At 39.4% G+C, this 14,993-nt stretch overlaps 1 protein-coding gene across 2 annotated transcripts; it reads left to right on the top strand.

Annotated features, from left to right (window-relative positions):
* The first annotated feature begins 756 nt into the window (after positions 1–756).
* FST (follistatin) lies at positions 757–11,689 on the top strand. Of its 2 annotated transcripts, none has more exons than XM_077462755.1 (6): positions 757–977; positions 3,774–3,965; positions 5,505–5,723; positions 5,938–6,162; positions 7,849–8,079; positions 8,508–11,689. In XM_077462755.1, coding segments are annotated over exons 1-6 (954 nt in total). In that variant the 5' UTR covers positions 757–892; the 3' UTR covers positions 8,510–11,689. The 2 variants fall into 2 exon arrangements, with proteins under 2 accessions (XP_077318881.1, XP_077318880.1); XM_077462754.1 differs by having other exon boundaries at positions 759–977; positions 8,803–11,689.
* The last annotated feature ends 3,304 nt before the right edge of the window (positions 11,690–14,993 follow it).

Raw genomic sequence — 14,993 nt, 5'->3', positions numbered from 1 at the left:
GTGCAGTTGGTGGAAAGAAATGTGTTATCGCCGAGTTATGCCGCACACACACACACACACACACACACACACACACACACACACACACACACACACACAGAAGAAGGGGGGGGGGGGGTGTAGAGCGACAAATCCAGGCAGTGACCTGCGAATGTTCGGATAATCTGTCTGCATACTTGGCTGTCTGAGCCTGGAGAAGGAGAAGAATAGACATTGTACGGGGACAAGCCTTTGACTCCAACAATCCCCATTTTCCGTTAAGTAATCGTTCTGTATAAAAGGAAATATCGCCTACTCTGTTTCATTGAGAGCTGCCAAAAAATGTTCTCCGCCAACCAGAGAAGGGGGGGGGAGGGGGGATAGCAGGCTTTAATAAAGTGACCCTATAGAAGTTCATTATCTAGGGGGGCAATCTTGGAAAGAGACCGCCTACGTTGTCTAAACTTTTTTTTTTTCTGAGAAAAGTCCGGTAAGGTTGAAGTTGTGCGATGTCCTTCATTGTCGCTCCGTGATTGTATTGCGGCTCCTCGGCGCTGGGCGCTCCGCTGGGCGCTCCTCCTGGCACTCACATTGGAAGGACACCTCCCGGCCATTGGTGGAGGGAGCGCGGAAGGTACACCGTGTCACCTGATTCACTCTGAATTTCTCAGCTGCAAAAAAAAAAAAAAAAACACACACAAAAAAAAAAAAAAAAAGAAAGAAGAAGAAGAAGGATCTCCACCCCCCAAACACTCACACACACATCGGGAGACCGCCCACCGCAGACAGCTAAGACCCCCTTATAGATTTAAAGAGAGACTGCATAGCCCCGACGTTCATTCAATAGAGCGATCGCCGCAGCGAGCGAGTCTCTTCCACCGACTTCTCCCAGCAGCAGCAAAATAATCCCAGGATGTTAAATCAGAGAATCCGCCCGGGCTTGCTTGTCCTCCTCACCCTCTGCCTCTGTCATTACATGGAAGATCACATCGTGCACGGTAAGATCGGCCGGCAGATTTCGGCTTTTTTAGAATGTGGGGTGGGATGGCAGCCAGACGAAGGGATTTCACTTGTTACTTCTCCGGAGGAGCAGAAAAAATAAAATAAAAAACACACAAAACTTGCAGGGACTGAAATCCACTGACAGGACCTCTGTGTGCAACTGGATTGGAAAGTTTTCTTATCGGTCGTCTGGTCTGGGCTTGGGAGATCCGAAAGTTTCTATTTATCCCTTGCTACATAGTATGGAAATTGTAGCCAGATTTATCAATGGGGCGATGGAAGTCCTTCCTAGTGATCCTTATCTAACATCAGGATTTATTCTTCCACCTAGATTTCTCCTTCTATACTTTATTTTCTTCTGTTTAGTCTTTTTTTTTTTTACTTTATTTGTTTTTCTATTTAATTTATTTATGTGCTTTATTTAATTCTACATATTGCTACTTTACATTATTCTGCCTTTTTTTTACTTTATTTTTTTATCCTATTCTACTTTATTTTCTTTTACCACATTCTCCTCTACATTATACCTTTCTACTTTATTTTCCTCTACTTTTGTACCTTTTTACTTTATTCCCTTCTACTTTATTCTCCTCTACTTTACACCTTTCTTCTTTACTCCTCTACTTTTGTACCTTTATACTTTATTCCCTTCTACTTTATTCTCCTCTACTTTACACCTTTCTACTTTACTATTCTCTCCTTGTATACCTTTTTACTTTATTCCCTTCTACATTATTCTCCTCTACTTTATACCCTCAAGCTTTATTTTCTCCTACCCTATTTTCTTATAGCTAATATGCTTACATGTTACTTTCTTATACTTTATTCCCTTATACTTTATTTTCCTTTACATTATACGCCTATACATTATTTTCCTATACTTTATCCTCTTCTGCTTTACTATTACTTTATGTCCTATTTGATTTTCCTGGGGGGGGGGGGGGGTTTACAGAAAACTGGAGATTACGCTGATTGGTTGCCATGCACACCACACATTACAATCAGACCATACTAGCTCTGTAAAATCAACTTTATTCTCTTAAACTTTATTTTAATTTACACTATTCTCTTATACTTTATTTTCCTAGACCGTATCCTTGTCTGCTTTACTGTCTATTACTTTATGTTCTATTTTATTTTCCAAGGGGGAGGGGGGATTTACAGAAAACTGGAGTTGCTGTGCATGGCAACCAATGAGCTCCTAGCTTCAGCTGGTTCCGTTACGCGTTGAAAATGAAAGATAGAAGCTGATTGGTTGCCATGCGCACCACACGTTATACTCCAACCATACTAGCTCTGTAAAATCAACCTTATTCTCTTACACTTTACTTTCCTATACATTATTCTCCTATCCTTTATTTTTCTATACTTTATCCTTTTCTGCTTTACTGTCTATTACTTTATGCCCTATTTTATTTTCTGGGGGGGGGGTTACAAAAACTGTAGTTGCTGTGCATGGCATCCACATGCCATGTGGAGCATCCTGCATGGCATCCACATTCTGGTGGTTCCAGTCCCAGGCTCTATACTAGCTGTAAAATCAACTTTATTTTCTTATACAGTAATACCTTGGATTGCGAGTAACATGGTTTACAAGCGTTTCGCAATACAAGCTACTTTATTTTCCTACACTTTATTCCCCTATACATTGTCCTCTTATCCTTTTTTTTTCTTATACTTTATTTTCTTCCCCTTTACTATCTATAAGTTTATCTTCTATATTATTTTCCTTGCGGGGGGTAATTACAAAAACTGGAGCAGCTGTGCATGGCAACCAATCAGCTTCTCGCTTCAGCTAGTCCTGTTAACCTTTGAACATGAAAGATAGAAGCTGATTGGTTGCCTTGCGCAGCTGCTCCACATTCTGGCTGGTCCAGTCCTAGGCTCAGCACATGCAACTATCTGACCATACTCTGTAAAGTCACCTTTAGGCTCACACCTGTGCTTTTCAGATGCATTTGGAATGCATGTTTTAATGCGCTTTGAATGCATTTTCATGCTTCTTGTGGGTTTTTTTTTTTGGGGGGGGGGGGGGAGGAGTTGTAGGACACCAAATTCTACCAAAAACACATGCACATGTCTTTTTCATGCTTTTCTATTTAAGTCTATGGAGCCAAAATCGCACCATCCTGCAAGTGATAAAGTCCCTGCACCTATTCCAAAAACACACTGCAGGAAACTATAGATGTAAACAGGGCTCATAGGAAATAACATTCAATGGATTGTCTTGTGTTTCTGCACTTCAGCAAACACAATAAACACACATAGACGTGAGCCTAACCATAGAGATGCCAAAATTATTATGTAATAGGAGGACCTACCTAAGCTATCCAATCAATTTCTATACTATCAGGCAGGTCCTTGTACTATATACTTGTTGGTAGCTCTAACAGAGATTGTACAATCAGATTGTAACGTGTGTGGTGATCTTTAGTAAATTCCCCTCTTAGTGTTTCACCCTTTTTTTTCTTTTTTTTCTCTAAGTGATTTCCGTTCCTAAAAGGAAGGCTGCAGAATAGGATGTTTGGAAAGAATGGAAAGACTTTGAAGCCCACTCAGATTGCAACATAGTGACAGTGCTAGAGAGAGTGAGCTGGGGATTGACGCACGGGGGATGCAGAGGAATGTAAGAGGTTAGGTGCCGGTGGGCACAAGGGGTTAATCCCGGCTAGTGTTACTGCTGAGGGTTAGGAAACATTACAGATCAGAGTAAACAGAGTAGTGGAGGGGAAGATCACATGTGTTGGGTCTACTGCTGCTGCTCATTGACGCCCGCTCTGTGTGTCTTCCAGCTGGGAACTGCTGGCTTCAGCAATCCAAGAACGGTCGCTGCCAGGTCCTCTACAGGACGGATCTGACCAAGGATGAGTGCTGCAAGACTGGGAGGCTGGGCACCTCGTGGACGGAGGAAGATGTACCCAACAGTACCCTCTTCAAATGGATGATCTTCAATGGAGGGGCGCCACATTGCATCCCCTGCAAAGGTAGAACCCCCACCTCATCCTTATCACTCATTGAATTTATTGTTAGTCTTATTATTTGCATATTATTATCAATATTGTATATTTTTGTTGTTTTTTTTTTAATTTATATTATTTTTATTATTACTATCATTATATATTTTTCGTATTATTTTTTTCATAATAATTTTTTAATTATTATTAGCATTATTGTATATTTTTGTTAGTTTTGTATATTAGTAGTATTATTAACATCATTGTATATTTTTTTTTATATCTTATTATTATGAATAGCATTATTGTATATATTTTTTTTTCTATATTAATGTATTATTATTAGCAGTATTGTATTTATTTATTTATTTATTTTGCATAAAATAATGTTTATCATTATTAGCTTTAGGTTGTATTATTTTTGTATATCTTTTTAATTATTATTAGCATTACGGTAATTTTGTATTGCTATTTTTTGCTTAATATTTTTTTATCATAGCATAGTATCATAATATTTTATAATATTAGGATTTGGAAATGGAAATGTTCATGACGTGAATAGTTTAAAAGTCAAATTTTTGCACATGCATGCATGTCTTTGTGTAGTATCCCATAATGGGTTAAAAAAAAAAGGTATTGTCTATGTACAATATTGGGTTGGGGTGGGGGAAGGATTTGGTTCCCACAGATCTAACCACAGTCATTAATGTATAGATGCTTAGACTTTTTTATTTTACCCACTCACACCCATACGTACACTTTCACAGGGCATATATATATATATATATATATATATATATATATATATATATATATATATATATATACATAGTTAGTAAGGTTGAATAAAGACACCAGTCCATCCAGTTCAACCTGAGTGAGTGCCTACAATGGGCCCTATCGATGTACATTTCACATTGCACACGTGTGTGTATATATATGTATGTACATATATACACACATATACACAATAATAAACAGCACATACACACAGAGACCCAAAGACCCATACCTGAGAAGCTGTGGTCTGGGGTTGCATTGCAGGGTGGAGTATGTGGCCACCTAGAGTTTTCACAGGGGGATTTGGAGGGGACATCTGCACTCAATTTTGATTTGGCTTTTGAAAATTTTGTGTGTTATGCTTTGTTAGTGGGGAAACTACTATTGTACTTACATGAATTTATTTTCATAAATATATGCATTTTTTATATGCGTGTGCATATCTATATATATATATATATATATATATATATATATATATATATATATATATATATATATATATATATATATATATATATATATATATATTTGGCATGGGGTTTCCAGTAGATATCTTATATGTGTTAACACGTGGTATAGAGTTGATGGATATTACCCCTAAGTGTCCCTCACTTTTCTATTAGATAGATAATAATTAGATAGATAATAGATATATTTTATATCAAGCACACAGGTATAATAAACTCTCATGTATTTGTGGAGTTTGGTATGAGTTGTATGTTGTGCCTTAAGAGAGTAGAGAAAGCCCAGCTGAACTCTTGGCTAACATTGTGCGTCCATTCCCAGAGACGTGCGAGAATGTCGACTGTGGTCCGGGAAAGAAGTGCAAGATGAACAAGAAGAACAAGCCGCGCTGTGTGTGTGCCCCAGACTGCTCCAACATCACCTGGAAGGGCCCCGTCTGTGGCCTGGATGGAAAGACCTACAAGGACGAATGTGCCCTGCTCAAGGCCAAATGTAAAGGAGTGCCCGAACTGGATGTGCAATACCAAGGCAAATGTAAAAGTACGTGCAAGTCCCAGATCTACCATACCATGGTAGTTTGCCATGTGGGCATCCAGAAGCATGTCTAGAGGAATGTATATTTATATTAATATAAAAACCCTGCAATTAATTATAAGACCCCTCTGATCAGTAATTCTGTGAATTTTGTGGTGTTAGCAGTGATGCCTTGCAGTGGAGCTCTCACTGATCTCTGTCTCCCCTGTGTTTGTTTCAGAGACCTGCAGAGACGTGTTATGTCCCGGGACGTCCACTTGCGTGGTGGATCAGACCAATAATGCATATTGTGTGACTTGCCACCTCAACTGTCCGGAACCCACATCGTCTGAGCAGTACCTGTGCGGCAATGATGGCATCACCTATGCCAGTGCATGTCACTTGAGGAAGGCCACCTGCCTGCTAGGCAGATCTATTGGACTGGCGTATGAGGGAAAATGCATCAGTAAGTATTGGACCCATGTTGCCTGCAACTCATCTTGAATTACACTTGTCCTAAATCCCTGCTTGAGGCAAAGACACAAGATCCTACAGATCATCCCGAAATATCTTCCTACATAGGACATGTTCTTTAAGTATGCAAGTACTGCAGCTTCAAGGCTTATAGATTGATATATATGGGCTTATGGAACAGAACAAAGGACAGATTGCCAGTCCAATGAAAGCTTCTTTCTGACTAATTGCTATGGGTTCCTGGGATGGGTTATTTTTTTCCCTGGTTAATAATACATATCAATAGTTTGTTTATTCAACAAATTCAACATTTCCAAAGGGTAATTTCACAAGTATTATTTCAGTTATAGGTTGGCTGAGTCACCCACTTCCAATGTTGACCATAATTCCTGACTTGGTTCTGCACACCCTGAAGTTCTTGGTATACCCATCCATTCTGTTGTGCTCTCTATTAAAAAATATACTGGGAATCCAGCGGGAAAAGCAGTTTAGAGTTGGAAATTCAATGCAAAGATTGCAGCTCCAGAATCCTTGAGAGATAGTAGACCAGCCTTTTCGGTATGAGGGAATCCCCTGCTCAAAATTATTATATCTACAACTCATTAAACATTAATGTGATGGTCAGAGGGAACAATACTCCTTACACTTGTGGTCATTGAGAAGAATTATCCCCTTATAGATAGCTAAAAAGATCTGTGGTGCCATTGGCAACTTATATGATTGGCAGAAATTGCTCATTGCTCAAGGAACCCATAGCAACCTTTGGAGGAACCCTAGGGTCCCATGGAACCATGGTTAAGAAACCCTGTAGTAGAGGCTTATGCTGACGAAATCCACCAAACTCTCAAATATCATTTTTGGCTGGACTGACCTTTAAGATTTTGAAATGGTATTAGTGACAAAGTTTATTTCATCCAATGTATTACTCAACAAGAGAATGCCATTTAAAATCAATAATTCATAATAATATACAGTTAAAAGGGGTTTTTTGATATAAAGAAATTGATATAAAAATTTGTACAGGTTGGCCAAGTTGAGATCAAACTGAGAAACAACATTTAGGTTTCCAACAAATAATTGTTTTTCAAATTAAAAATATGTTAGATAGATGGTGGAATATTTACTAAACAACATTTATATTTCCAACATATGATTGTTTGCAAATTAAAAATAGATAGTTGGTGGGAGATTTACTAAACAAAATTTATATTTCCAACAAATATTTGTTTTGCAAATTAAAATTATATTAGCTAGATGGTGACAGATTTACTAAACAATATCTATATTTCCAACAAATAATTGTTTTGCAAATTAAAAATATGTTAGAAAGATGGTGGGAGATTTACTAATACTGGAGCACACAGAATCTGGTGCAGCTGGGCAAAGAAACCAATCAGCTTCTAGGTTCTATATTCAAAGCTTAATTGAACGAGCTGAAGTTAGAAGCTGATTGGTTATCACTTGCTGACATATGGGGGTTTTTCATATCTGCATAAAAAAGGCAAAACATTTAGAAAAATGCATATAAGGCCCAAGTAGGAGCTGAACTCAAGAGTGCAGCTCTGCAAAGGGCACTATAGAAGCCATGCAATAGTTAATTTGGGTCTGACCAATTTATCTAATGAATTGCCTTCATCCTGGTAGATTATTCTAACATCTGCTTCATTACTCTTTTCAGAGGCCAAGTCATGTGAAGACATCCAGTGCAGCATGAGTAAGAAATGTCTATGGGACAGTAGAGTGGGCAGAGGACGCTGCGCCTCGTGTGACGATACCTGTCCAAACAGCAAGTCTGATGAAGCGGTTTGTGCCAGTGATAACACCACCTACCCAAGCGAGTGCGCCATGAAACAGGCAGCCTGCTCCTTGGGGATACTTTTGGAAGTCAAACACAGCGGATCTTGCAACTGTAAGTGACTTAGCTGCAAACAAAAAAAAGTAAGATTTCTAAAGGCAACCCCTCCCTAATGAGAACTAGACAGAATTGGACACCAGCACCAATGCTTGCTATTTATCCTGCTGCATTTCTATCAGTGAAGGGGCCTTGCCAGACTATGATTGCCTCTTATGCAGGAAAACAAAAAAAAACTGCAAAAACAAAATGTAATTATTTATAAGGGGGTTGCCTGAGAATATCTTTCCTTCTATTCTTCTAATTTTGCTTCTATGTGCTTCGCTGATTTGCTTCATTAACGCTTTTGAGTGACCTAACTCCAAACTTCGGTAGAAAAAGTCGCTCCATGCGTCACTTTACGCAGTGGGCACCCTTACTACTAACTCTTTGAAGACACAAGCAGTACACCTAGAACACCAGAGCGCTTTTTGTCTGATTTACAGGAACCTGCAATAAAAGCCCGATCCATTGAGGTCCTTCAGAACTTGCTGCAGTTAAGACTTCATAGATTAATAAAAAAATAAAATAATAAAAAATAAAAAAAAAACACAAACAGAAAGGAACAAGTATTATTTTATAGAAATGCCGTGAGGCTTATCACTACAAGTCACATACAATGCAACGCTGTATTCTGGCTGTTCAGAACAAAAACAAAAAACAAACAAAAATCATGCACTGAGCTTCTGCGCTGTTGTTGTCCTTATTTAAACAACAGCTCCCCTATATTCCCCTATATAGCCATTAATGAAGAACCGGAGGAAGAGGATGAAGAAGAGGATCCAGACTACAACAGCGTCTCTCTATCTTCCGTCCACTGGTAAAACTGTTGGAACAGCCTTTCCGGGCAAGGATTAAAGGGGCTGTCTGCCCAAAACTGATATTTCAGTTATGGGTGGTTTCTGGTGGGCTGGATTGCCTAATGTCTTTTTATATCTCTTTGGGGCTCCAGTGGGGAGATTTTTTAGTATTCATAGAGTCTTCCTGAGGTACAGGGGGAGTCTTCATCGTGGCCAAAAAAGGGCATTTATGGTAATGAGTGCAGGGATCTCAACAGTGGAGTCCAAGAAAGATACAAGAAGCTGGAAGGGTGATTTAGCCCCCCTGGCTTCTACACACAATTGAAATATCAGTTTTGGGTGGACTGACCCTTTAATGTCCATACTGTACATAGGTGTATGCTTATTTATTTTGAAGAAGAAAAAAGTATACATATAGTTGAGTCGGGTAGACATTTATTTATACAGTGTCATGTTTTATAATTTATACATAAAATGTCTGTTTGACTGTACACCTTGTTTTGAAGAAAATATATTCGTCAAAGGGAGAGCAGTGTTATTTATTGTGAGATGCATTTTGCTTGTAAAGTTCAGCTTATTATTTTTCTCTCTTGTAATTCCATTCCTTACAACTGACCATAGCTGTCTGCTCTATAAACTGAAGTTATATAGCAAGACTTGGCAAAGCTCTGCAGGACAGAGGCCAGTGCACTACCTTGCCCATCGTCATGCCCCTGACTCAGGGAATGATAGGACAGTGCAGTTCAGTGCCCCCTGTGTTGAAGAACTGTGCCGATTCCTGTTTTCTCCGTTTTCTTTCTTGATCACATTTGCATGTCAGTCCTGCTATGTTTTATTTATTGGGTTTTTATCTTTTACTCTTGTACATACATTCTTTGGGTTTTGTTTACAAGGACCTTGACTGACCAAAAGAGGCTGCAATAAATATATATTAGTAGTGGTTAATAGGGGAAGGTTGTCTTTTAAAGGGTTAGTCCACACACAACTAGGGTTTCTGTTATGAGCAGATACTTGTGCGATGAATCACCCATTGACTTTTATATTTTCTTGGAGATTCCAAGGATGAGATGTCTCTGCAGAAGTTCCTGACTTTTAAGCTCCCATTGCAGCAGTAGGAGTCCGTCTTCATCTGGATAATCCTGCATAAAGTCAAATAATAGTATACTCCAAAAGGAAGAGTGAGACTTCTGTGTAATGGGAGTCAACTGCAAAGGGGTTGATTCAGCCAATCAGTATTTACCCAAAACGGAATCCTCTAATTTTATTGGACTGACCTACCTGTGGTCTAGACCAGAAATTCTCAAGTTTATTAAAATATGCACCAATTAATCTATGGTGAAAGGCATTTGTTTTTAAACAACTTACTCATCATAATCATTTTTTTATAATGTATTACATTCTAAATCTCTAAACTGTTTTGGTGAATTTACTCTAGAAAACAGAAGTATCCTCTAAACTAGTGGTCATCAACCCTGTCCTCAGGACCCACTAACAGGCCAGGTTTTATGTATTACCCTGGGGAGATGCAGACTATATTACTGCAATCACGGAGCAGCAAATGATATCACCTATGATGTATTTCAGTTATCTTGCAAACCTGGCCTGTTAGTGGGCACTGAGGACAGGGTTGATGACCACTGCTCTAAACCCATTGAAAGTACTCCATGTTAAAAGTACTCCTGGTTGAGAATAAATGGTCTAGACCGATGGACCTTATTTGTTGGCTTATCCAATATTCAACCTATCTATTCCCTAGGTCAAGGGTCTCCAAACGTTCTAAACAAATGGCCAGTGTACTGTGCTTCAGACTTTAGGGGGGCAGACTGTGGCCAGTCAGAGCAGAAAATGTCCCATCTTTGGTATTGCCGGAAATATTAGTGCCCTATTGTTGGTGTCAGTTGTAGGAATAGTGCCCCATCACTGGTATCAGTGGGAGGGATAGTGCCCCATCGTTGGTATCAGTGGGAGGGACAGTGCCCCATCATTGGTGTCAGTGGGAGGAATAGTACCATATCATTGTTGCAGTGAAAGGAATAGCACTCCATTGTTGATATCAGTGAAAGGAATAGTGCCCCATCGTTGGTGTCATTGGGAGGAATAGTGCCCCATCGTTGGTAACAGTGAAACGAATAGTGCCCCATCGTTGGTGTCAGTGGGAGGAATAGTGCCCCATCGTTGGTAACAGTGAAACGAATAGTGCCCCATCGTTGGTAACAGTGAAACGAATAGTGCCCCAAGTGCCAGATAAAGGTATGCAATGGGCCACATTCGGCCCCCAGGCCACAGTTTGGAAACCACTGTCCTAGGTCTTTTGATGTTAGTGTCATCCATTATTCTAGTTAATCAATGGATACATACTCATATGTTGGGTAAGCTGACAAAATAGCTCCTGATAATTGAGACAGGTGCCCTTTAATATCCATTTTTTGTAGCTCTGTATTGGTACCTGCATCTGTGTATTCAGTAAATTACACCAACAAGGATTTTGTGACTGCTAATGGAAAGGCAAACTATCCCCTTTACCCATATTTTTCTCATTCTTTCACAAATCATTACGAAAGTACCACTTTTCTTTCTTTTATTTTGCTTTTAACCATATCAGAGCTTTATCGGTCCAAGTTTCTTGCTATTCTTCCTAGTACACCTTTTTGTTTCTGATTCAATTTTATATTTGCAGAAAAGAACATGGCAAGTTAAATATAAATTCATTTAAATATATAGTTTTGTACTTTTTTACCATGTAAATGTGCAATGTATATAAAAGTTATAAAGTGTATTTGTAAATAAATTATGGTTGGAAAATAAAAAACTTGGAATTTTCCTATGTAGCTATGTGTGTATTTGGATGATGAGTTCATAGAGAACAAAAATAAAGATAGCCATACGCAGCTGGAATTACTTCTATTTCATTTAGCCTGTGCTTGCTTAGAAAAATCAGGACTCTCCCAGTCTAGTCTATGTTGTTAATATGTTAACAAGATGGCTTTAGCCTTACACCACTCCACAAGTCTTGCCCTCTGACATGTTTCACCCCACCCACCCGGGGCTTAGTCATAGACCTTTATGACTAAGCCCTGGTGGGTGAGGCGAAACATGTGGAGTGTTGTAAGCCTGAGGCCATCTTACACATGTTATCACTGTAGACTAGACTGGGGAGTTGGCGATTTTTCTAAGCATACTACACTACTGAATGGCGATATTTCATGCTGGCAGCCCATTCCTGAGCACCAGCAGGACAATATATATCTTTGTTTTTTGTCTAGCGACAAGTACAAGCAGGTCACAGTGGGATAATGTGCTAACTTTAGATGAGCAAGCCGGAAAATCTCTGTGACCAATAAAAATCTTTGTAGGACTGAGAGACCTCCGCAACATCAATGTTGTCACTATAGTCTAAGTTTATTCCATAGAGCAACCACAATCCACATAATAGCAGCACTCAGCCTAGAACTTCCTCCTTTAATGTGTTTCATGAAATAGGACTTAATCATAGACATCTCTACAATTAAGCTCCAATTGGGTGAAACGGGTTAGAGGGGGCAATCCTAGGGTGGGGACTGCCATTGTGTAGATTGTGTTTGCCCTATAGAATAAACTTGAACTATAGTAACAACATCAGTATGTGGAGGTCTCTCATTCCTGCAGTGTCTTGGGAGCCCAGATGGCTCCAGTAGTTCCCCTGCACCCAGTGTTCGAGGGGCAGCAGGAAGGCTTGGTTTTGTAGTGTCAAAAAGATCTCTTGACAGTTGGATGTATGCATTATCGCTCCCTGAGATGACCCTCAAAGGGCACAATGGCCCACAAATCAGTGGCAGAACTGGGCTGTTTGTAGCTACCTATAAGGCCAGGACTACACTGGTGATAAAAGACCTTGTTGATACTGGGAGATCAAACTACTCGTTGACAGTCATCACATTAGCAGCACATTGATTTTAGAGAGATGCATATGAGGCGATTGCCAACAAGTGGTTAAATCTCAATAGCAAAGAGATTAAATCACCAGTGAAGTCCTATTCTAAAGCTAGCCATGCATGGATCAAAATTTGGCTATTTCAGCAAGGACTGGCCAAATTTCGATCCAGGTATGGGCTGGCTAATTGTACCCAAATCAATCCATTTATCAACTTGTGTAAAACCAGCCTGTCTGATTTCTTTATATATGATTACCGCCAGCAGCTATAGCCACTAGCAGTAGCCATTGTATTCTGCCAGCAGGGAAGGTTCTCTGCACTCTCCCCTCCCCTCAGCCAGAATACAAAAGTGCTGTAGGAGGCCATTCCCCATCAACATTGAATGTGTTGATGGGGGAATCAAGCGATTTTCTTTCCTTCTACTTGTTGTGAAAGGAAGACAAATCAATATACTAGCAGAACCGTGCTGCTTGTTCACTAATAGAACAAATGATTCCCTATTGTGTAAGCTATACAATAGCATGTAGTAAGATTTAAAGTCACACAGTTGAAGCACTGTGTGATAATGTGATATTAAACGCTACAGCATGCTATTTCTATGTAGTTTACGAAAAAATTGGCCAAGACAATTTTAGTAGCACAACTGAACTCCTAAATGTCAACCATGTACTGTAGCTTAGGCCTAAGCCTGGAAACGTGCAGCTCCTGGGGTGGAAAGAAGACTTTGTGTCCCACACTGTATTTTAGGTGTAATGAGTAAGCTCTAACAAGCAAGGCCCTCTGATCCCTCCTGTATTGAATGGTATTGTAACGGTAGTGTTTGCCCACATGTTGTAAATCGCTGCGCAAACTGTTGGCGCTATATTAACCCTGTGTAATAATAATAATAGTAATGCAGGATGGGAATGGGATTATGGCTCTATCTCTGAGGAGTTTTGGGAGGAGATTCTTCGATCCCTTCCCCTTGACCCAGATTTTTATCCTACACAGGGTATATAGAACCCTGGAATTTTTGGACACTTTAGGCCTAAGATCTGACCCAGTCTGTGCCAGATGTGGCAATTAAGGTACTCTTATACATCTACTGTGGCAGTGCCTCAAACTCCAGAGATACTGGGAGGAGGTGGTTGGCACACTTAATGGGCTTTTTGATCTAAACATTCCAGTTCAATCACTTATATGCCTATTGGGCTATCTTGATCCTACTTTATATATTTCTCCTATTTCTAACACTATTTTGTGTGCTCTTGTTGTGGCCCACAGACAAATTGCTGTCTGATTGGATTTTTGATCTTAACAGGCTTATTTCTTTTGAAAAACATACATATTTTTAAGAAACTCAATGAGCAAGTTTGATGTCATCTGGGCATAGAGTCTATGTCCCCATTAGTGGAGTAGCTATATCCGAACTACAAATTTTAAATATTTCTTTTTGTATAAGTTGTTCTCTAGGTGTTTTTTTTTCTCTTTTTTATAGGTTTATGTGATGTGTTTACTATGCTATGTTTGTATTTTTTGTTTTTAGAAAAAAAGAGAAAAATGTTAATTAAATAAAATCGGATTTAAAAATTTTTTTTTAATGAATATAAGGTTCAAATTTTATTAACCTACTATAATTCCCTGTACAGTACTATTCAAACTGGGAGAGGGAGGGGCAGCACTGGAAGCCAATTATCAGTGCATATGTGCTAAAAGGAGGCAAAAGCAGACGAATGACCCAATCAGTGTGGTGCAGTTCCTTTAATGTCTAATCAGCAAGCTGTGGACATGTTTTAAGAGTTCTTGACCATGCTGTGCTGTTGTGGCTACTGCTACTGCTGCTGCAATGGTGGTTGAGGATCTGGTTGCCTGTGTTGTTTGGCAAGGATGCCTGGATCAGAAGGATCCACTACACTAAACAGAATTGCAAATCCTTTGGAAGGTAAGGCTGGAGCTGCAAATATGTGTTTGCTACATAGTCATGTTTGCTTGCCTTTAATATGAGTATGTACTGTATATCTATGCACAGATCAGAAACATATAAGGCCATGTGCTGACGGGCTTTGGTTCTTGACAGATGGGCTTTACATTACATACATCCTGCTTAAAGCAGGTCAGAAGGAGGCTAACTACAGGTTAAAAAAAAATAAACGGTCAATGGATTGTGGTTGGTCTCTGAAGCATCTTAAACTGATACCTTAACCCAAGCCTAAAGCTCAATGACACAGGCCCTAAAATAGTT

Source organism: Lithobates pipiens, unplaced genomic scaffold (genome assembly GCF_037356315.1).
Source record: "Lithobates pipiens isolate NorthernLeopardFrog02 unplaced genomic scaffold, aLitPip1_a1.2 Scaffold_3, whole genome shotgun sequence".
In the NCBI taxonomy this organism is placed as follows: domain Eukaryota; kingdom Metazoa; phylum Chordata; class Amphibia; order Anura; family Ranidae; genus Lithobates; species Lithobates pipiens.
This window is presented reverse-complemented; position numbering and strand designations above follow the sequence as displayed.

Coding starts and splice junctions, on each gene's coding strand:
- FST (XM_077462754.1), top strand. CDS start 893: ATGTTAAATCAGAGAATCCGCCCGGGCTTGCTTGTCCTCCTCACCCTC. Junction 978..3,773: donor GGAAGATCACATCGTGCACG/GTAAGATCGGCC, acceptor TGTGTCTTCCAG/CTGGGAACTGCTGGCTTCAG. Junction 6,163..7,848: donor GTATGAGGGAAAATGCATCA/GTAAGTATTGGA, acceptor TACTCTTTTCAG/AGGCCAAGTCATGTGAAGAC.